The sequence below is a fragment of the Gadus chalcogrammus genome, chromosome 1 (assembly GCF_026213295.1).
Source record: "Gadus chalcogrammus isolate NIFS_2021 chromosome 1, NIFS_Gcha_1.0, whole genome shotgun sequence".
Classification (NCBI taxonomy): Eukaryota; Metazoa; Chordata; class Actinopteri; order Gadiformes; family Gadidae; genus Gadus; species Gadus chalcogrammus.
In genome coordinates, this window is record NC_079412.1 from 14987182 (window position 1) to 15009470 (window position 22289).

General features: G+C 47.2%; 2 protein-coding genes across 2 annotated transcripts in view; one reads left to right on the forward strand and one right to left on the reverse strand.

Moving 5' to 3' along the window:
- Nucleotides 1–5772, forward strand: part of olfml3a (olfactomedin-like 3a) — a 5891-nt gene extending 119 nt beyond the window's left edge. The window contains exons 1-3 of the mRNA XM_056601303.1: nt 1–192; nt 1863–2187; nt 3574–5772. The exon at nt 1–192 is cut by the window's left edge and continues 119 nt beyond it. Coding sequence (XP_056457278.1) covers nt 85–192; nt 1863–2187; nt 3574–4397 — 1257 coding nt within the window. The 5' untranslated portion in view covers nt 1–84 and the 3' untranslated portion in view covers nt 4398–5772. The remainder of the gene's footprint in view (nt 193–1862; nt 2188–3573) is intronic.
- A 2241-nt stretch (nt 5773–8013) lies between these two features.
- syt6a (synaptotagmin VIa) overlaps nt 8014–22289 on the reverse strand; it is a 52981-nt gene continuing 38705 nt past the window's right edge. Inside the window, exons 2-7 of the mRNA XM_056601316.1 lie at nt 16172–16604; nt 14291–14843; nt 10891–11011; nt 9508–9679; nt 8324–8474; nt 8014–8085 (exon numbers count right to left, since the gene is read on the reverse strand). Coding sequence (XP_056457291.1) covers nt 8014–8085; nt 8324–8474; nt 9508–9679; nt 10891–11011; nt 14291–14843; nt 16172–16604 — 1502 coding nt within the window. The remainder of the gene's footprint in view (nt 8086–8323; nt 8475–9507; nt 9680–10890; nt 11012–14290; nt 14844–16171; nt 16605–22289) is intronic.

The following is a 22289-nucleotide window of genomic DNA, read 5'->3' on the forward strand; positions in this document are numbered from 1 at the left end:
ACAAGGATTCAAGTACAGGAAGGGAACCGTTGGAAAATAGTGGACAGAGTCACAAAGGGGATACGTCCACTTCATACGGCGGCGATGAAGCCGGTCATTGTACTGCTTGTGTCTATGGCATGGGCTTCCACCGGAGCCCAGTACTACCAAGGGCTGATAGACTATCTGGAGAACAGGCTGCTGGCCATAGAGGTAAGACAACCATTTGTGCTTTCTGGTAGAAAAATAATTGATCCAACCTCGTTTCCATGTGGGAGGATGTATAGGCTGTTTCAATATAGATTAGAAACCACTTGAGCACACATCCTCTTGGGGATCATTACCCCGGAGTTAGAAGGGCAAAAGAGTAAAAACCTGGCGCACGAATATATTTCAGGAAGATTCGGCTCCCAGACAAGACCTCCCAGCCCGCCAGGCTTCTTTTTCCGTCCATATGTGATTTTAATGTCCCCACTATACTGCAATCCAATTAATGCAATCTCTGAATGGCTCTTCAAATATACTGGAGCCCTGTGGGGGAAATCACAGTGGTGCACTCAGACTGCTGTCCCTGTGATCCTGGGTCGCCCCATGCTACAATGGGGCTCTGGACCACATCTCCAGCCCCGACGAGGGCACTCTTTAAGCATCTACAAATGGAGATGTTTTTTTGTTGTTCAGCCTGACAACTGCTTCGCCACATCATGACAGATAAATCATTAGGATATTGATGCTGCAAATGTTGACACAATGTGTAAATCCACTCCCACTCCGTGGATAAATAGAGCAGAAAATTATTAATTCTCCTTTGTTTGTTTACCCCTTGTTGTGACATCCGACTTGGCGAATAAAACAGAACATATAATAGAGTGCGTGTATTGTGTGTGTGTGTGCAACAACATATATAATATCTATTGGCAAAGCAAGGTCTAAAGCTGTTATGAAAAAGAATGATAAACGTATATAGGGATTCTTCCATGTCTCACAGCAGTGAGTTAACAATGCCTTCTCCTGGATATATCCTCAACATTAATATTTGTCTCATGGGCTTGCTCTAGGCTCCATGGTGCCGGATGGAGCAGGCCTACTTGAAAGGCTTTGTGTTGTTGTTTTTTGAGATGTAATGAATAAATCTATTTACAGATGAATAAATCTTAACCCCCTGGCGGCTTGCCAGGCTGTATCCAATATGCCGTACCTCACTCGCTCTCTTTCGACTGACTGACTGACTGACTGACTTGGTAGGAAGATGACAATTCAATATCGAGTTGTATCGAGCTTTCAATCCCATCCGACCACCACCATGTCTCGCAGCGGACGACAGAATGAAAACGAAAATGAGACAGAGCGTGAGAGGAATAATCTATTACCGAATCAGCTGCTTGTCAATCTCGCTCAATTCTTTAACACGTCGATACGCGCGCACACACACACACACACACACACACACACACACACACACACACACACACACACACACACACACTCCTCTCCTCTGAGATAGGTAATGATGTTTGATGACGTAGTTTAATAAGGCTAGTGGGTAAACACAGCAGACGGCCGGAAGTCTCTAGTGGCTGAGGGTGTGTGACTCCTAGACAAAAGGCACCGGGTTCGATCCCCAATATCCACAGCCTACCTGTGCATGCATTCCCCTACCCTGCTCGTTAAATTGATGTCACGGTGGATGACACTATCACATTACTAAAATGCACAAAAAGTTTCGCTTGAAAGGTCGCTTTGGATCAAAGTGTTAAAATGTTTAACACTTGGGCATAAGAAAATTGGGCATAAGAGATGCCCAATTTTCATTTTATAAACGTATCAACAATAAACACACATTTCGCTGTCACGTTTCCCACCAACTTTACCTGCCCCGGCAGGACCGCATGGTGCTGTGGCACGAGCAGTCCCACCGCTACCACACGGAGATGCTGAACTTCAAGAAACTGACGGCCGAGATGGTGGACGCTGTTGGGAAGGAGCACCGCTACCTATGGCAGGACCTGGGCGCCGCCGGCGACCGCGTAGAGCGCGCCGAGCGGGAGCTGGACTACCTAGAAAGGGCGACATCCCCGCGGGCCTGCGTGGACCCGGCAGATAAGGTGCACGAACAGGGGGTTTGGCGCGCGGGAACGAGCAAGAGGACCCGGGAGCAGGTGGAGGAGGAGGAAGGGGAGTGGGAGGAGGTGCGCTCCGAAGTCTCTGGTGAGAAACGGAGGGATCGAGCGATACAGGAACTGGGCTTTTGGCCCCCCAGAGTGGCTGCCTTTGATCGGCTTATTCGGAGTGTTGGCTGACTGAGTCAAGGGGCGATAAGATGCCCATATCTTTTTTTAGCTTCTGGGCCCACATTGAGCAAACTGCCACCCCCGTTTACATTGATGGTTCTCGAAGAACAAACAATGTTCCTGAAAATGAGAAAGTGTTTTTTGCAGCTTTCCAGTCAAAGAAACCTTTGACTGATTTATTTTCCAATTTTCTTCTGGTCAGATACCATCTGTTTAGTCATAAATGATAAGGCTTTGCACCTACTGGTTGTTTTTGAATACCTTATTTTGTCGTAAATGTTCCAAAAATCAATCAATCGATGCCAATACAGAGGTATTCCTCTGTATTGATGGAGGGTTAATGGAGTCCCCATTAATCACTTTCATAACATTGTCTCATGAATCATTTCCACTTACTCTCCTCATGTTTTTTCCCACTCCAAGACATAGAATAAAAGCTACAATAGTCAGTAACATTCAATTAGACCATCTAGGCCGACAGGATGACTCCTGCTGAGTCCTGACGGGCTTCACTCTGTTGTGAGTGTGTGTGTGTGTGTGTGTGTGTGTGTGTGTGTGTGTGTGTGTGTGTGTGCGCGCGTCCGTGTGTGTACGCACATGTGTGTGTGCGTGTACGCGTGCGTGTGTGAGGTATTTTTTTAATGTGTTGCTCCTGCAGGACAGGAAACACTGCCTTAGCTACTGAGTTACCCAACATTTCATGGTGTTGAGGGTGGGGTGTGGGGGGGGTGCTACACTTACAGTAAGGCATTGTTAGTTCTCTGAGCTGACCGCGAGTCAACCTGACCGCATTGCATCAAGAAGCTCCACTCTCAGTGTGGATGAGTCGGGGTGTGAGCTGCTATTCAGGGCTCACACGTATAAAGTCCTTCCTTTGTTCTCCCTTTGGTTTCGCCCTCCTGACTCCTATGAGTCCGCCGTGCGTAGAGCTGCTGATGTAACTACACAGCGGCAGACGGTGATGTGTTCTGCATGCTAACCTGCAGCAGTGCTGGGAGAGGAGTGGGCCGAGGCCCCACTGCACCACGCCGAAGACTTTGCAAGGAAGATTTCAGGGAAAGTGTCAGGGAAATACACGTGTACTTCATTTCAGATTCAGATTATCTATCTGGGCAGTGTAATTCTAGAGCGGAGGATATGCTTATCTCATCGAAGCGTTAACATGCTGCGTGCGCGGGGCGAATCAATGTTCTCTCCCGGCGCCTTGTTGACAGGAACGCGTCTTCGGTAATCAAATCCCCCCCCCTTCCATTATCAGCAGAATAACATCACATTTCATGCTTTTATCGGCTCCTCCCCACAGACTGCGTTGACATCATCTCCAGCATCCGCTCGGTCAAGATCCTGAAGCGGGTGGGCGGGGCCAAGGGCGTGTGGCTGAGGGACCCCCGGACCTCCAAGGTCTACGTGTTCAACGGCACGGCGGGGGACACCGTGCACCGCTTCGACTCCCTGGCGGACCTCTCCAGATCCCCCGGGGTCGAACGTAACAGTAGCAGCGGCGGCGGCGTCGACGTCAGACTGCCGTCGGCGTGGAGCGGGGCCGGCGCCGCCGTCTACGACGACTACCTCTACCACGTCCACCGGCAGGGCTCGGACCGCCGGGAGCTCCAGCTGGTCAAGTACGACCTGCTGAAGGGCGTGGCCGCCGCCACCGCCCTGTTCCCCGTGGCGGACTCCGCCCCCGTCTACGCCCTCAACCCGGAGACGGCGGCTGATCTGGCGGCGGACGAGCACGCCGTCTGGCTGCTGTTCGCCGCCGGCGAGGACGAGCCAAACGTGCACCTGGCCAAGATGGACCCGGACACGCTGGACACGGAGCAGATGTGGGACACGGGCTGCCCCCGGGCGAACGCCGAGGCCGCCTTCGTGGCGTGCGGGACGGTGTACGTGGTGTACAACACGCGGCCCGCCAGCCGGTCCCGCGTGCAGTGCGTGTTCGACGTGAACGGCGTGGTGGTCGGCGAGGAGGCGCCGCTGCTCTACTTCCCCCGGAGGTTCGGGGCGCACGCCAGCCTGAAGTACAACGCTGACGAGAGGCAGCTGTACGCCTGGGACGACGGGTACCAGATCCTGTACCGGCTCAACCTCAAGAGGAAGCTCCTGGGTGGAGCAGGGCGGGGCTAGTGCGTCGGACTGGTGCCACGCTTGTTGTTTTTGTAAATCACGCAATCTAAATTGGAAAATAGCTCATGATTATGATTTGTAGCGGATGAGTCCCATTTCAGATCGATCGTTCTAGCTGCAAATTCACACTGATGCGCCTTTTCTGTAGCGTGATAGGATTGTGACACAGGTTCCTTAATAAATAAATACATTGTTTACTAGTATTAGTGCTGCTATACACTGGTCAACTGGAAATTGACTGCAATGTGTGTCTTAATCCACGTCCCCGTTACCATGGAAACGGCAACGGACACTGACACCAACAGCCACGTCGATTCTTAACGCCATTTGCTAGCACTGATTGCTTTGTCTTCCGCTCCGTCTCGCCTTGTTGATCATTAGCCATTGATTATTCTCTCAGCATATCATCACACAAGTGAGGGAGTTTGTATTTAGGTTTAGACACTTTATTAGCATCTTCGTAAAAGATAAAGAGATACAGTCCTATGGAGATGATTTATTTTTTTCAAACATCAGATTGTTAAGACTAATACATGAATATATTCAAGATTTATTTAATTTGATGTAATCACATATTATCATGAGTCATCATAACGATCTGGGATGTCTAAGGAAAACTGAAAATATATTTGTTTTTCTGAACTATAGGGTCAAATCTTTCTGTTTCAATCAAAAGGACATTTACTCAAACATGTGTAGTACAAGTACAAATTGTTCAATATAAAATTGGAAAGTCATTACTTTCCATAATGGTTGGAAGGATTACAAGACCTTAAGGAACACTACAGATCTTAGCCAAAGCTTGTAGGTCTTAAAACAGTCCATAAACTAAGGCGAATTGAATTAACAGGTATATATTCTACTATGGAAACACAGCACATGTTCAGAGAAACATATGACCATCATAAATTACATCTTAGAAAAGAAACAACTTCTTTTTTTTAACCACTTGCTTCCAATATTACACTAAAATATTCTGTGTAGAAAATATATTACCAATGCCATTATTTCTGAGAAAGTCCACCAATAGTCCACAATGAAGAGTGTGAGACAAACATTTCAAACAGTCACATTTTCAGAAAGGGGTGTGGAGTGGGGGATTGAGGAATTGTGCCAAGCAAAAACAATAATATGTTGACGGACCTTCTAGGCATAACAAGCACCAATTAGGCCACATGTTCCTCCAGAAGCAGTGTTCTCTGTACTCGTGAGTACCACTGCACTCACTAAAGAAAGAGGTAAAACTACCTCCCGTCTTCTGTAGGTCTGCTTACTGAATCAGACCATTGTTGGCTCCCACGTTGGTCTACCTAAACAAGTGGATGAGATTTACGACACGGCTCGCTATGCTTCGGTTACTATGAGATGCTGAATTACTATTCCTGATTTTTCTGTTGAGAAAATCTTTAACCCTTTCATTGCCGTTCGATAACTCAACACTAAATATGTTTCCGCAGGGAGTCTGAATGCCCCATGCATACATACATACATATTGAATTAGTTGCTCCCTGTTTTTTGGCAATTGGTTTCTAACAAGTGCCTTTTTAAACTCTTCTAGGCAAAAATATCCAAGCCTGAGTTCATTGAAATGTGTGCAATCCTACTACAACAACAACAACAACAACAAAAAAGTCCAGATGTTAACAACAAATATAACAAATAGATAGATAGATAGATATGTATTTGTATTTAACCACAAATACAAGTGTAACTGAACTTGATAAACAAAGTCTTACTAGTCTAAAGATGTTGTGCTAAAATAACATAACATGTCGGTAAATTGAGCAATGTTTATCCTAGATATTAAAACTTACAGCAAATATTAGACCATATGGTAGCTTGTGACCTCTCAATGGCAATTATATATATGTTTAATCTTCACACCCGGATACATTATTCAGTTCAAAACAAGATAAAGACTTGTGGGTTCTCAGGTTATCAGCATGGCTACAAACACTAAAAATAGTTAATGTTTTCTTCTCTTTTCTATTTGTGAATTTCTGTCACAAGCATAAAATGTACAGTCATAAACAAACACACAAACACCCCACACACACACACACACACACACACACACACACACACACACACACACACACACACACACACATACATAGAACACACACACACACACACACACACACACACACACATACACACACATCATATAACTATACACACCGTTAATCTGTACATAGAAACGATAAGCAATTGACAAAGAAGTGCAGTGTGTTTGACTCCCCAGTCCCCCCACAACAACACCATGTTGTCTTCTGTGAGGACCTTCATAACAAACATGATAACACCAGGAGGAGGTAAGGGTGTGTAGCGTTCTTCTCTGTGGAGCGAAGCCCTGGGGGGTCGGGAATGACTCCCTTGGAAATATGCTGTACGCATACATAATCATTTTGACAATGATGAAACGGTGGCTGTGTTTTTTAATGATTTTGTATGTGACTTTTTTTGCAGCATATTTGGGTCGCATATCTAAACGTAAGTGAAGCACGTTTGTGTGTTGGTGCTCTGCCATTCGTTTATTGGTCTTGTTTTGCATGTGCTATGGTAGGTTTAGCTACGTCTACGCTATGCTACAGGTAAATTATGCTACTTTTTGAATGAGGGAAGGGTATGCAAGAAAAGTAAAGTCATTTCCAATTGTTGTAGTTAAACACCGGTTAATTTAAGGTGCATAAAATACCCCTTAGTTCTTTCTTAATAACTTAATAATAATTATTGTTATTATATGTTAAGCTGTTATGTGAGCAAAGCCTGGCAGAGTTGCTTACTTTACTAAAGAAACTGGAAAGAAATTATGTTTAACAGTTGTTTTTTGTCTATATTTTCTCCCTTGGTTTGTTTGAAAACCCTTTGTTTGTGTACTTTTTAGTTTCAGTTGAGTTATAATTTGCCTGGGCCATATTAATAAGAGGAGAATTGAAGTGTGCTATTAGAGTACTGAGAAATATCCACAAGCGAGAAAACTGTTTTTTAAAGAAAATGTTCTCAAGGCTTCCTTGAAAGTACCTCTCTCTCCTAGGCTGGCCAACACCCATTCCCCCCCTTGGCTCCCCTAAGGTGGGAGACGGGGGACGGTAGGCTCAAGGGTATCCTCCATCGAAACAACGTCTTCACTGCTCCCAGATTAATGTTCAACGTGCAGCGTGGACAAGGGAGCACACTGGGATGCTATTCCCATTCTTCCCTCCGCATGGAGGTGGTAACGCACACGATCTACGGACAACGTCTGGACGACTGGAAGTCAGAAAACTCCCCTCCGGAGAGGACAGACGAAGAGGGAGGCTGTTCAAACACCACATCAACACCACAAAGAGTTACATCAGCTCGGCTTTCTCCGGTGTCGTCTGCCCCCCTGAAAGCGGCGTGTCCATGTTCCAGCTACGAACCCAGCGACAAGACGCCAGATCCCCCCGCCTAGAACATCAGTCAGTGGGAAGACCAGGGGGACCGCGGGCGAGTAGGGGGAGGGTTGGGTAGGGTGTCGGTGCGAGGGGGGTGGTGTTGGTCTTTTCTCTACAGGTAGAGGGGGAAGTGGGATCAGCAGGAGGGAGCCGTCGTGATCTGGCTCTGGGTCTGGGTCCCAGGTGGTGGTGGGGGTTCAGGGACTGGCGGGGGGTCTGGGTGAAGGGCAGGAGCCCTGGCTGTCGAAGCTCGCCGTCCTCGCCTTCCACTGAGAGACACACAAACACGCACGTCGCACACCACACGAGCACACGCACACGTATGCATGGAAGCACACCACACACACACAGATTCACATGCAGCCAAACACACACAGACACAAAAATCGTTGTTAATTATTTTTGACGTTAATGTTAAAAGTGACTTTATATGGTACAGAACATGCAACTCTGTCTATCTTTTTTCCTTCAAGCCCTTTTTTCCTCAAGCGTCACGGTACAACGCACCTCTTTCTCCGACTTCTTGGACTCCAGCAGGTGGTGCCAGTGAGCAATGGGCTTGCGCGGATACGCCAGCATCTCGTTCCAGTGGTCCCGGCCAAGTCCCTCAGCGCTGCATCCAGCACGCATCACACCGATGATCTCATTATGACCTACCCTGTGGGGACAAACATACACACAGACACACACACACACACACACACACACACACACACACACACACACACACACACACACACACACACACACACACACACACACACACACACACACACACACCCACACACACACACACACACACACACACACACAAACACACACACACCCAGACAAACACACTCACAAACACATGCACACACACACGGACAAATTAACAAACACACACCCACATCCATTGATTGTTTATAATTGTAGCATGCCTTTTTTTCTGCTGTTTTCAAAGGAGGTCTGATGCTCAAGTGTCGCCCAACAAGCCTGCCAGATGATGCTGCGGCCGAGCATCACCCGGCACAATGGCACCGCCTAATTTCAATGGTAAAAAGGCCATCAAAGCAAGGCTGAGGACAAAATCACACGCTGGACACACTCTTTGAGAGCACACTCTATTACAATTATCTGAAGTGTAAATGAAACCAACACTGTCTTTTCTCGCTAGATTAGTCCACAAACCAAAGGTGTGTGTTTGTTGCAGTTGCGCGTTACATAAACCAGTACACCGGTCATCCAAGCAAAATAAAAAATCGGTTCAGTCCCCGTCGCCATTAGACGTAACGGTTAACAGGCAAACCAGTCAGTATAGACTCATCTTTTGAAGCTCACCTTCCACTCTCTCTCCCACCAGTAGAAAGAAGAATGAAAAAAGCAGCAGATTACTCTTTTTTGACCTTCCTGACGTTCTCATTCTGTCAGCTAACGGTCTCGTCAAATCCTGTTTTCTGCTTCTCCTCCTCAGAAGGAGGCGAAGGAGTGTGCTGTGAAGGCAGCCCCGGTGTTTAGCCGACCCTCACGTGACCGTCCTCAGATGTTTCATCTCAAGAAACCCCTCTTTTGAAATCATATTGAACCGCTTTCTTTACTCACGGCTCCTCGTGGTTCCTGAGCCGCCAGCCTCTAAAATAAAGCTCTTCAAGGCCCAGGGACCCCGGTGGAGTGTAGCCGTTGCTTGTTGGTTTTTTTCGCGTCGTACTCACAAGTCGTAATCCATGACGGAGATGTGCAGGCAGACGTGGTCCATGCTGTCGGGGGGGATGTCGAAGATGATGGCCTCGTTGTAGGTGGGGTTCAGAGTGTTCTTCTTGATGGTCGTCTTCTTCTTCTTCAGGCGCTTGCCGTCGCAGATCAGCGACACCTTGACGTAAGGATCTGGGGCGGCAGAGGGAAACAGGGCCAGGTCCAGCCCATTGAATTTGTATAGTCCTTAGGGTCGTTTTTACGAGGATCATTTACTTCGAAAACCTTGATAGATAGTATATTGTTCCCTGAAATGAATCACCAAAGGAGGATAATTGGACTTTGAGCATCTGGAAGTCTTCAAACACAAGGCTATTACCAACAGTGTTACTAAGAATTATGATGCAGCAATGGTCGCGCAACCTGCTTTTAATTCAACATCCGAGGTACTTAGGCCACAAAACAACACTTTATGGCCTGCCATCATCCATCCCTTGCACAGACAACAGATGATGAGTCAACACTTCCCAGTAAATACAAAGATAGGGCAGGGGAGAGACAGTGGACTTAAATGGTCTAATGGAGGGAAGGTTTCTGGGCAATCTTGGTTTGTGTCCTCACCTCCCCCTCCTGTTGCAGTGTTCCTCTGTTATCCATTATGTCATGGCTCAGATGTATGCTGCCCACAATCTATGTACTCAACAAATAGAAGAGTGCTTGCTTTGCAGCGTAATGTGCTTAGCGGCACAATTTAATATGGCGGTGCTTTTTGACAGGCGCGTGGGAATCGTGGCGATGCATTGAAAATTGGACAAGAAATTTGGGTGACTGGAGAGAGGGGTGTCAAGAACGTGTTCCTCTCTAAAAACATTGGGCTAAAAGCATCCACTAATAACGGCGTTCCTAGCGGCGAGCAAACACATAAACAGCAGCCTTTAACGGCAGGTTTTATTGCGACAAAAGATGTGGAATGCAATGTGAAACGAGACTCTATTAGAATAAACATCAGGCCTGCAGCTATTTGCTGATGTCTTAATATTACAAGCGTTGAATAATAATAAGTCTGGAAAATAAACATGGCTCAGCAGTGGCGGGCGGGGGGGGGGGGGGTTGTCTATGTGTGTGTGGGGCTCCTCCATTGTTTGCCTGTTTTACTTGACATCTTGGAAATTGAATATTCATGCGGCTACAGTATTCCCCTGTGCAGACTTTTTTCACAATCAATGAGAATCACCACAAACCTATAGACACACACACTCCCACACACACACACACACACACACACACACACACACACACAACACACACACACACACACCCACACACACACACACACACACACACACACACACACACACACACACACACACCGAGTCTCCAGATAGGCTATCCCCCGGCCTTACCTGAGTAGCCGGTGATGTCCATGGCCTTGAGGTTCCTGCACTTGATGACTGTGAGGGTGAGACGCCCCGCAGTGGGCAGGTAGCACAGGGAGAACATGATCTCACCTAGGTCCACATTCTCCTGTTGGTGGGAGTGGCAAACACACACACACACACACACACACACACACACACACACACACACACACACACCACACACACACACACACACACACACACACACACACACACACACACACAGATACAGACACACAGACATACAGACACACACACACGCCAATATACAGAGACATAGACATACAGACACACACACGCAGACATAGAGACACACAAGCAGACATGCAGACACACACACACAGGCATACAGACACACACACATACAGACACACAGACACACACACATACAGACACACACACTACAGACACACATACATAAATCAAAGTAGTCAGTTTAATATCAGGATTGGATTTCCTTTAGGCACAGTGCAGTTATCAGATCATTAACAGTCAGAACAGGGAGCTCCTAGGAGACTGAAGAGCAATGTGCTTCAAAGCCATTCTGGTTGTGTGTGCGTTTGAGGGACCGACTGAGCTGGAAGTGAAACGTCCTCTTCCATTTCAACCATTTTCGGCCCACGAATCACGGTCAGGACATGAATTATCCATGTCACTTTGGGAATGTTGGTAACTTGTAAATAGTTGATAAAGGCCAGACTTGTATTTTAAAGCGTTCCTGTGGTATTTCTAGACATTATAGTTTCTGCTCGTCATGGTATGAATGATTTCATGCTGTGTTAACACAAAGGCCTTCAAAGAGAAACAGTAGGCATTAATTCAGATGTGCTCGTTTATAATTCCATGTGCCCTTAATCCACTATGCATAGTAAAAGGGAATGCAGCCCAGATATGTTTCCCGTCTTCAGTTTCCGAAGATGTGAATACCACTTGCTACAACTATTTACGTTCGGAACAGAAAAGTAGCATCGCTAACTTTGAAAGTGTTTACATAAACAACACTCTCGCATAAATTCCAAGGGTCCTATCCTATGGCTAATAACATCTTTGATTAGATCAATTAGGAGAATAACAACTATTTAGCAGGGGCCTCTCCGGGATGGGAAACAAATTAAAAAAATATTTTAATAAACAACAACATAACAGGTAAAATAATTACATTACAGTTGCAGTTGAGCGATGAGTGGTACCCAACACTGCCTTCAAGATTAGCCACATTATCTTATAATTGTGGTTGATTGAAAGAAAATAATCTTCCAGTCCACCTGTCAAGCACAAATCAGCTGTGGGGTTTATTAGACAGCCATTAAAAGCAGACATTTTCCCTGGGTACACGCATGATCTGTCCACTACAAGGCATCACGCAGGGCCAATAATTTCCAGCAGAATGAGACCGCTGTTATCAGTCCCCAGAGAGCCCTCAGCCTCATCCCATAAACAGTATTGAGGTCGCCAGGCCTCTAATCACTTGCAATGAGCTTGGTGGGAAGCCCTCCTATTGGTTCACATCCTAACACTGCCAGGGGCCTCCTGGAAGTCTTAACATCCTATATGACACACCAAGCATAGGGTTTAGCCTCAGCCGTGCAGAGAGTGCGGATTTAGCGTTTGGATGGATGTGAAACCCAGATGGATTTAATGAAAATCTGAGGGCGCAGAAATCCACCAAAACACCCTCCCGGAATATATTCATGAAAAAAACGGAAGACTTCCTCAGCTGAGCTGAATAGCAATGACCCAAAACATTTCAGTTCTTTGATTGTCAAAAAACAACCTGTGTTTCACATGTTACAGAAAAACAAAACCGTTTCCTTTGTTTCTCAGCAGCTTCCATGTGTAATGGAGCAATTCATCTGTAAGTATGATCAGGCATTATAAATGATCAGGGGAGCATTGAATGGATAATCCCTTTCTCAAACACACCACTGATTAGCAACTAAAGGGGATTTCCGTTGACGGAAAGACCCTGAAACACTGTCATAGGATCACATTCAAAACACGTCACCTCCACGCTGGTGTCCATGGTTTTTGTTATCTTATCGACGAAACACCCTTTCTTGATCTACGGACCGAGGACGTTCTCAGCTCCCCCTCCTGTTCTCTATTAGCTTGGTCCGAGCCACCTACCGCTCATTAGTGCACGTGCAGGTCAGTAAGTCTTTTGAGTTCAGCCCAATGCCTCATATGACGCAGCTCCCCGTTAAGGCTGAGCGGTTGGTGGAAATATTGCGATTGCAATTATTTCGACCAATATTGCGCTTGCGATTTAGTTTGCGATTTTTCTTTTTAAAGCTACTAATGTTTTGTTTTACTCACTTAACAAGCAATAAATCATTCTATAGTATGACCAACACAACATTGGAAGCAGTCAACATATAAACTGCTCCTAACCCTTTAGACCAGGCCTATGTGTTGAGATGAATTGATGCATGAATTGATATTATAACGTCTATATTTAATTACTGTATAAAAAAGAAATATAAATACAAATCTTACTTATGAGAGTAACAGTAAAATTATTCAATCTCGTTCTATTGCATCGCGATGTCGGTTTGAATTCGATTTTTCGTTCAGCCCTACTCCCCGTTCCTACCTGCTGTTGGACGCATGACGTCCGTACTTTGGGGAGGCTCCTCTATGTTTGTTAGGCCTGGGGTTCTGGCTATGAGGAGCACTAGGGGGTTCTGACAGGAAATCATTCTGCCATCTGTGTGCCAAGGCCCCTCGCCAAAATTCTTTCAGCTTCCTGAGCAATAACCCTTGAGATTATTGATCAGCCCACAAAATACTGCTGAAGTTCAACAACTGGTGAGGAGGTGGAGGTGGAGATGGGCTAGGGGTGATGATATTAAAGTGAAGTGCTGTGCGAAGGGATGAGAGAGAGGTGATGGGTGTGGAGACAGGTTTCTACCAGCTTGGCCCAAGGGCAGCACCGCCAGCAAAGAGAATAATGATAATGGTGGCTTAAGTGTACGGTTAGTTGGAGGTTTTCATTTAGGATGGTTGTCTTTCCATTTAGGTACAGCCATGCATCAGTGCTGTGGGGGGAAATAATGATGACTATGAAACAAAGGATTACGCGTAAACGTTGTACTAATGTAATCTATTCCTATTAAATCAGATGGATCTGCGGAGGATCACATCTGCTCCGTTTGAATACGCAAGAAAGCCGACGCATCCATTTCTTTCTTGTGAAATCATTTCAGACTTATGTGTATTACATTTCCATGCATTCTCACAAAACATGGCCTGTAACCTGACTAATCTCATAAAATCGAACGCAAAAAGGCAATCAGCCCACCCCCCCATGCTATGTAATCAATCATACACGTGCAGCCCTGGCGTGTGGACCAATGAGAGGGTGACAGGAAACGATGATCCTTACAGTGGTGCAGTATTCGATGTCCCTCCACATCGCCGTCTCCCGGGACAGGTCAGACGTCTCCAACAGGTTGTCCAGCACCACCTCTCCGATCATGTCGTGGCGGGAGAAGCGGTCAAAGTCAAAGACGCTCATGTGGAGCTTCCTGACGGCCAGCTCGTCGTAGGGCACGGGGAACTGGAAGCTCTCGTTGAACGTGGGGTTGAGCGTCTTGCGGTGGACGCGTGTCTGGAACTTCTTGCGGTCGGGCAGCAGGTACACCTTGACGTAGGGGTCGGAGCTGCCGCACAGGTCCTTGGCGGGCAGGTCCAGCGCGCGCAGGATGTTCACCAGCAGCGCCTCGTTCTCGTAGTCGTACTTGAGGGAGAAGTTGATGCGGCCGCAGTTGATGCCCGTGTACTTGTCGGACTCCTCCGCCTCCAGGGTCTTCTGCTTGTACAGCTCTGGCTTGATGCGGCCGATGCTGGTGGACTTCTCGTCCAGGTCCGGCATGTAGTCGTTGCCCAGGTCCAGGCTGCCCACCTGCCTGGGCAGGTGCCTCTTGAAGGAGTTGTGCCTGGAAGGGGCCGATAAAGAGAAATTGGGAAAGGAAAATGGTGTCAAAATTATTCGCTTTTTGGTCCCCGGAGAGATGTAGGATAAGGGGGACCTGCAGCAGCCCCCGGGCGGTTCTGCTGCTTAAGCATCGGACACGCTCAATCCGGGTCTCATGATTTAGTCTGCGGCCCGTCTCGGCCCACGGGGGACCGGGCCAGCACCCGGCGACTGTAATGTTAACCCTGGTGAAAGCGTCTCTGAGTTATGGTCACCATATGTGCTGCTATGAGATAACTTGATGTGCACTAATAGCTTTTCATTGGACAGATGGCCTTGGTGCGATTGTACCGATAACTCTCCGTCACAGGCGATTTGAGGAAATACGCTGTTTCCGCTTTAGCCCTTGTTAGTGTTTGTCAGCTTTATCGCTCCTTTCTCTGTGTTTGTGAAATGTATTATAATTGTAATATTTCACTTTGTCTTATTTTTGTGTGTGTTTGTGTGTGTGTGTCTGTGTGTGTGTGTGTATGTTGTGTGTGTTTGTGTTGTGTGTGTGTGTGTGTGTGTGTGTGTGTGTGTTTGTGTGTGTGTGTGTGTGTGTGTGTGTGTGTGTGTTTGTGTGTTGTGTTTGTGTGTGTGTTTGTGTGTGTGTGTGTGTGTGTGTGTGTATGTGTGTGTGTGTGTGTGTGTTTGTGTATATGTGTGTGTGTGTGTGTGCATTTTTGTGACGGAAATAGATGGGCGGAGAGAGTAAGACAACGAGAGACATAGGGAAGGAGAGAGAGAAAGAGAAGGCAAGAGCGAGGGAGCCTGCTTCCCTTCACAATGTAATCACACTGTGTAGATTTTCTGTGTAAAGACAGATTAGCTCAATCTCGTTTTTCTGTATGTGCGCTGTTGTGTGTGTGTGTGTGTGTGTGTGTGTGTGTGTATGCATGTGTTTGTGTGTGCCTGCTGGTGTGAGTGTGCCTGTGTGGTGTGTGTGTGGGCATACGATGTGTGAACACATAAGAGATTGATTGACATTGCCAGACCTTTAGTGCCATAACGGCACCATGTAATTATTTCCCATGGCTGTGTCTATATGAACACTAAAATGACTCGCCTTGTATTATTTCAGATTCCTATGGCAATACTGTGCTCTCTCTACTCTCATTTTAACTATTCAACAATTGTGTCGCTATAACTTTTATACGTTCCTAGCGGCTCCAATTTAGAAGGCTGGCCTGGGTTGCCTCCAACCTCACTTGTAAGTGGCTTTGGATAATAAAAAAGCGTAATCATCTTGATGACTACATGTTTATGGGGGGCCTGGTGGTGGTGGTGGTGGTGGTGGGGGGGGTGTACCTGGTGGAGGAGGCGGGCTCAGTGGCCTGCCGCGTCATGCGCTGCGTGCGCCGCAGGAAGTGCTCGCGCATGGACAGCTGCACGTCGGTGGGGATGTCCGGCGACGTGTGGCTGATCTTCACCGCCGCCTCCAGGAAACCCATGGACCCCAAGGGGTGGTCCTTCCCCTTCTCCGTTGCCATGGCGACGGCGGCCGGCGACGACGGCGGGGGTAGCGGCAGCAGATGCTGCTGCTGGGGGCCGGGCGTCGGCGACGGCGACAGAGACGCTGACCGGAGGGGGCGGGGCTGCGCGGGGGGGCCGGCCGGGCTGGAGAGCAGCGTCTTGCTTCGCCACGGCACCAGGCACAGCTTCCAGGAGGCGAGAGCGAGCAGGCCCAGCAGGGCAAGGCCACACACCACGAGCACGGCACGCAGGAGCCCGAAGGCTGGGTCTGGTGGAGGAGGGGCGGCACAGAGAGATGGGGAGGGAGGGAGATAGATAGGGAGAGGGATAGGGAGAGAGAGGGGGAGAGAGAGAGAGAGAGAGAGAGAGAGAGAAGAGAGGAGAGAGAGGAGATAGAGAGAGAGAGGGGAGAGAGAGAGAGAGGGAGAGAGAGAGAGAGAGAGAGAGAAGAGAGAGAGGGAGAGAGAGAGAGCGGAAGGAGAGAGAGAGAAGAGAGAGAGAGAGAGAAGAGAGGAGAGGAGAGAGAAGAGAGAGGAGAGAGGAGAGGAAGAGAGAGAGAGGAGAGAGGAGAAGAGAGAGAGGAGAGAGAGAGGAGAGGAGGAGAGATGATGAGACGGAGAGAGGAGAGGGAGAGAAGAGAGGGAGAGAGCGAGAGAGAGAGAGAGAGAGGAGGAGAGGGGGGGGGGAGAGAGAGATGGGGGGAGAGAGAGAGAGCCGCAAGGACAAGATAACGGGGAGAGGAAAGGCAATATGGACAAACAGATGGTGATTCCAAGGGTTGGAAGAAAAGAGAGAGAGAGAGAGAGAGAGAGAGAGAGAGAGAGAGCTAGAGCGAGAGAGAGAGAGAGAGAGAGAGGGAGAGACAGAGACAGAAACAGAGGATATGAACAAGGTTAGAGAGCAAAACATGATATACATTTTTCATGGGCGTATGGTTGGGGCGCTGTAGTACCTAGAGGAGCTGTGTAGTGCCGGGAGTTGTGTCTGAGATGTCATGAATATTGAAGCATTCAACTATTAAACCTCCATTAGGCAGGGGAGAGAGGTGGCAATGTCTGTGTCTGGTTATGAATGTAAATAGAGTAGCGTAGAGTCCTTTTGTATCACACATCCACACACATCCACATGCACACACGCACGCACACAAATACATATTGACACTAACACAAGCGCGCAGGCACACACATGCCCCACAAACACACGCTAACACAAACACACAAATCCGATTTTTGGTATTATTTCATTAGCAGTGTGCGATTCGGTGTAATAATAATTACAGTTCAGCCAAGAAATGATAAAAAGACACATTTTATAACCATATTCTTAATAGAAAAGGGATATTCTTGGGAACCAAGCCATGGTGTGAAAAGGGAGAGCTCTGAAGGGAGATATTCAATATCAATGTGGGGAGGGGGGAGGCAGTTGTGTATGGGTAGCTGTAGCCGTAGCTTCAGAACCCCCCTCTAGAAATATCAAATGTCCCCGTGGAAAACATCTTGGGTTTGCGAGGGGGTAATGAATAATTTTTTTTGGGATGTTATGAATGCGCTGTCCAAGGGACGGCAACGATGCCAAGACAGAGCTGGAGACTGCTGAGCACAGAGGTGGCATTCAAAGAGGAACCCAAGAAAAAAATAATACATTCAGCCTGTTCCTGTGGGTAAACCGCGTCGCCCCTCCCGCCTCCACAACCCCTGGTACCGGCAGTCCTTTTGCATGCTTTACAAAGGCTTTGAAATGTTTCTACTGCAGTGTTTTCCCTCTACTCCACATCCCACGCCGATTACACAGATTTATCAACAATACGGTTAGCCCAGGAGCGTCTGGGGGGGTTTGGGGTGGGGGGGTGGGGGGGGGTTTGGGGGGCTGACTCTGATATGCGCCAGCAGCGGTGGTAGTGAACTGATAGTGGTAGGATCTGCGCTAACAGGCACTTTCAATTTGTTCCTGTAATATATGCAGCTGGCTTCAGTTCCTGAGGAGCAGAGGTAAATACAAGCACATCTCTGGCTGGTGCAACCTGTGAGTGAATTTCAGTCCACGGAGGATGATTTTCGTTTTTCCAAGCCACCATGTCCAGGCATGGAGATAAATTTAATGATTCCCACGGAAAAGCACGCCTGTTGCCAGCTTGCATTTCAAAGCAGGGGTTGATTTGTGCGTTGCTTAGTCGAGAACGTCATTAAAACAAAATCAAAGAGGTTTTTTTTCTTTACCGACTTATTCTTCAGAAAAGGCACGCCATGAGCACCGGTCAAAAGGAATGTCTACCCAGGGGAATTTACCAGATTATCCGGTAGGTATGTGGAGCTTCTCTGGGTTTTATTGCTGAAGAGGGGCGGATTTGAGTCTTTGGCTCTGCTTCTGTGTGTCATCTGAGATTTCACACAGTCCCCCCGGGCACGTCTGCTGTGTCGCCGGCCTCCTCCCAGTCGCCACGGCGATTTGAAGCAAAGCCACGGCGCACGCTAAAATCCGACAACAACGGACGGCTGTTCTGCTCTCTTTACTATCAAAGTGTCGACTGGTCACAAAGTGGAAGCGAAGTATGCTTAATGCAGACGTGACTTTAAACTTGAGAAATCTCAGTCATTCCCCAGTGTCGGAGAGAACAGTGGGAGTGGGAAGGAACAAAATCACACACCCACACACACATCCACAAACCCACAATAACACACATACACACACATCCATAAACCCACAATTACACACACACACACACACACACACACACACACACACACACACACACACACACACACACACACACACACACACACACACACACACACACACACACACACACACACACACACACACCACACACAAACACACACAAGGACAATCTCTCTCTCGCCACACACTCACTCACACAAACTCACACACACACACACACACACACACACACCACACACACACCACACACACACACACACACACACACACACACACACACACAACACACACACACACACACACACAACACCACACACACACACACCCACAGACAATCACTCACACTCTCACACCAGGAGCAACTAATACAACATTTATATTATGGAAGGGCTACTTAAAAGTTCCGGTGATGTGTGAACAGAGTAGGAGGCGTGGCCCTGTTAAGCCTTTCATTCAACTCCTATACACCACTTTGCAGAAACCAGCTAACTCTATTTCCCGAGATATGTAACCCTAATGATCTGTCAACCAAAACAAATAAAACACAAAGAATATGAAGCCCCAGACCTGCTCATACTGGTGGTCATGGGAAGGGAGTCGGGACAACAAGACACTACAGTCTAGTCCAGGGGTGCCCAACCTTTTTTGACCCAAGATCTACTTTTCAAGTAGCCAACCTCCCGAGATCTACCAGCAAACCTACCTTCAAGCCAGGGGGGGGGGGGGTAGAGAACAATTGTTTGAGGGGGGGGGGGGGGGGGGGGGGGGGGGGGGTTGTATCGTGAACCTACGGACTTCAGTGGGGGTTTCATTCCGTCTGCGCACGGCACCTTCTCAACGATAATCAATAATCTTCCTCCCACTCAGGGTGAAAATGGTAGGTCTTAGCTTGTTTCCCCTCAGCCATGCCAACGTTTAGGAGTGTGTAACTACTGTTGACGGCTTTCAACTGCTGTTAACAGCACATGCGCTACCGCGCGTATATGTCCCGCGCAAATTTAATTTCATTAAAAAAAAAAAAAAAAAAAAATTTTTTTTTTCTTCACCCCTCGCGATCGACTTGGGATCTGTCGGCGATCTACTGGTAGACCGCGATCGACTGGTTGGGCACCCCTGGTCTAGTCCATGTCAAAGACAGCATTGGATATGTTCTAGGCAATACTTATTCTTTATTCGCAGCTCATAAAAGCATCTCTGCAGGCAGATTCTTTAAGATTCGACTATTGGTCGGTCACAGATTAAGGGGAAACAGGGTTGTAAGACACAAACATCCACCACCAGGCTACCAAACATGGCTTTCATTAAAGATGAAAATGTAAGATTAATGTAAAATGAATATACAGTGGGGGATTTATTTTTTATCTATATATATATCGTTTTTTAATTGTTATATATATTTTAGTATAATTTATATTTCATTTCGTAAAGTAATTACTTAATTTGTATCCCTAATATGATGGCGCAAGTGTCTGTGTATGTTGTTCAAAAGAAAAACGACAATAAACATATTGTGAAAAAAACAACAACACCACCTGGCTTGGCTATTAGTCATATCACACGGGCAGCATCCTGATTTTAAGAGATTGTTGATGCACACACACACTAACTAACACACGTACAAAGACACACCAAAACAAGTCGACACACACACACACACACCCTTTGCCTAATGAAGCATCGGTGTGGAAGGCGAGCTGAATTTGAGAGGAGAGGAGGAGGACAACCACAATGAAAAGGACATTGACATAGACAGTGGTGCTCTCTCTCTCTCTCTCTCTGTGTTTTGAAGGATTCTCTCTCTCTCTCTCTCTCTCTCTCTCTCTCTCTCTCTCTCTCTCTCTCTCTCTCTCTCTCTCTCTCTCTCACTCTCACTCCCTCTCTCTCTCTCCTCTCCATAGACAGACATGCATAATGAAGTGCAGCAGTATGAACTATTATTCCGCCCGGGCTCCATCCCCACAGACAGCGTGAGACCGGACTGACCTTAGGTTTGCAGGCAGCAGTAATGACCACACTCCCACCAGATAGCAAGGATTTGCTCTCTCTAATCTATCTACCTATCAATGTATCTGTGTATCTAGTGCCGGATACAGTCAATCAGGGGGGAGGGGTTCCTCTTGTGGAGCTTTGATGTGGGGGAAAAAGCGCTTACTTGGGCAATACAGTGGCACTGCCTCAATCCCCCGAATAAAAGTCCTTCAGGTGGAGTTTGGTGGAGAATAAATAGGTCGTAAGTCGATAAACGACAGGTGTTGTGTCAAGAGAAAAGGCAATCCGAAGGCCCCGATATTGCTTTCGTTGGCAGGAAATCACAGCAGCCACACAGGCATTTTTGAGGAGGCCATAGCTAGTTTCACAGCTGATTCAATGACCACTATTCTGTATTGTTTTCAACAAAACCTCAGAACTACAGAAACACCGCTGCGCATAGAAGCATTTCAAACTTCTCTCACAGCTTGTGGGTTTGACTTCAGTGACTTCAACGGTACAGTGATTGTGCAGTCATTTTCAAAGTAAGTCTACAGTGTTTGAAGTGCAAATGTTTATCAAAGTGTTTAGGACGTCAGAGAGCAAGTGTAGCCCGGGTGTTCTCCATCTGGGGCATTTTGAAACCGTGGTTTCTATAGTAACCTGACCCATCATGCAAAATATGGGAAGCGTCCGCTTTATGTTTCAAGAGGGTTCAACCCCATGGAAGTAGTCGACATTTAAACTGGACTCACTATTTATATTGATCAGTATAAGTATCAGTTCAATTGACCTTTTTGTGATAGTTTCCGGACTGATTGTCATGTGTATCTTCAGTCTCAGCCCCATTTCCCCGGAGAGCCTCCATCTCTGGCGATAATTGACTGATGGTCCTTTGGAATATACCTTGGAACCTATAGTTCAGAGTTCACCTCGATCTCTGCATTGGTTCTATGACATCCTTATTGTACCGAGAGCAACACTCTTCTTCTGACAAATGTACTATTGTAAGTCGCTTTGGGAAAAAGCGTCTGCTAAGTGCCTGAATGTAAATGTAAATGTATAGTGGCCCCACCTCTACCTCAGAGCCTTCCTCCCTGGCCAGTGGAGGGATGATATGGACTTAGAGGATGATTGGAGGGGTTAGGCAGGGACTCTGCTCTTACACAAGCCACTCAGATTCTGCACTAAAAGGTCCTATTATATCCACAGGCCACTGGAACCCTGTAACACTGATATTGAATGGCACCATATCCCTGCACTCAACTGCACTGTGTGATGCTTATCACTTTGTTTTTTATTTCCTTAT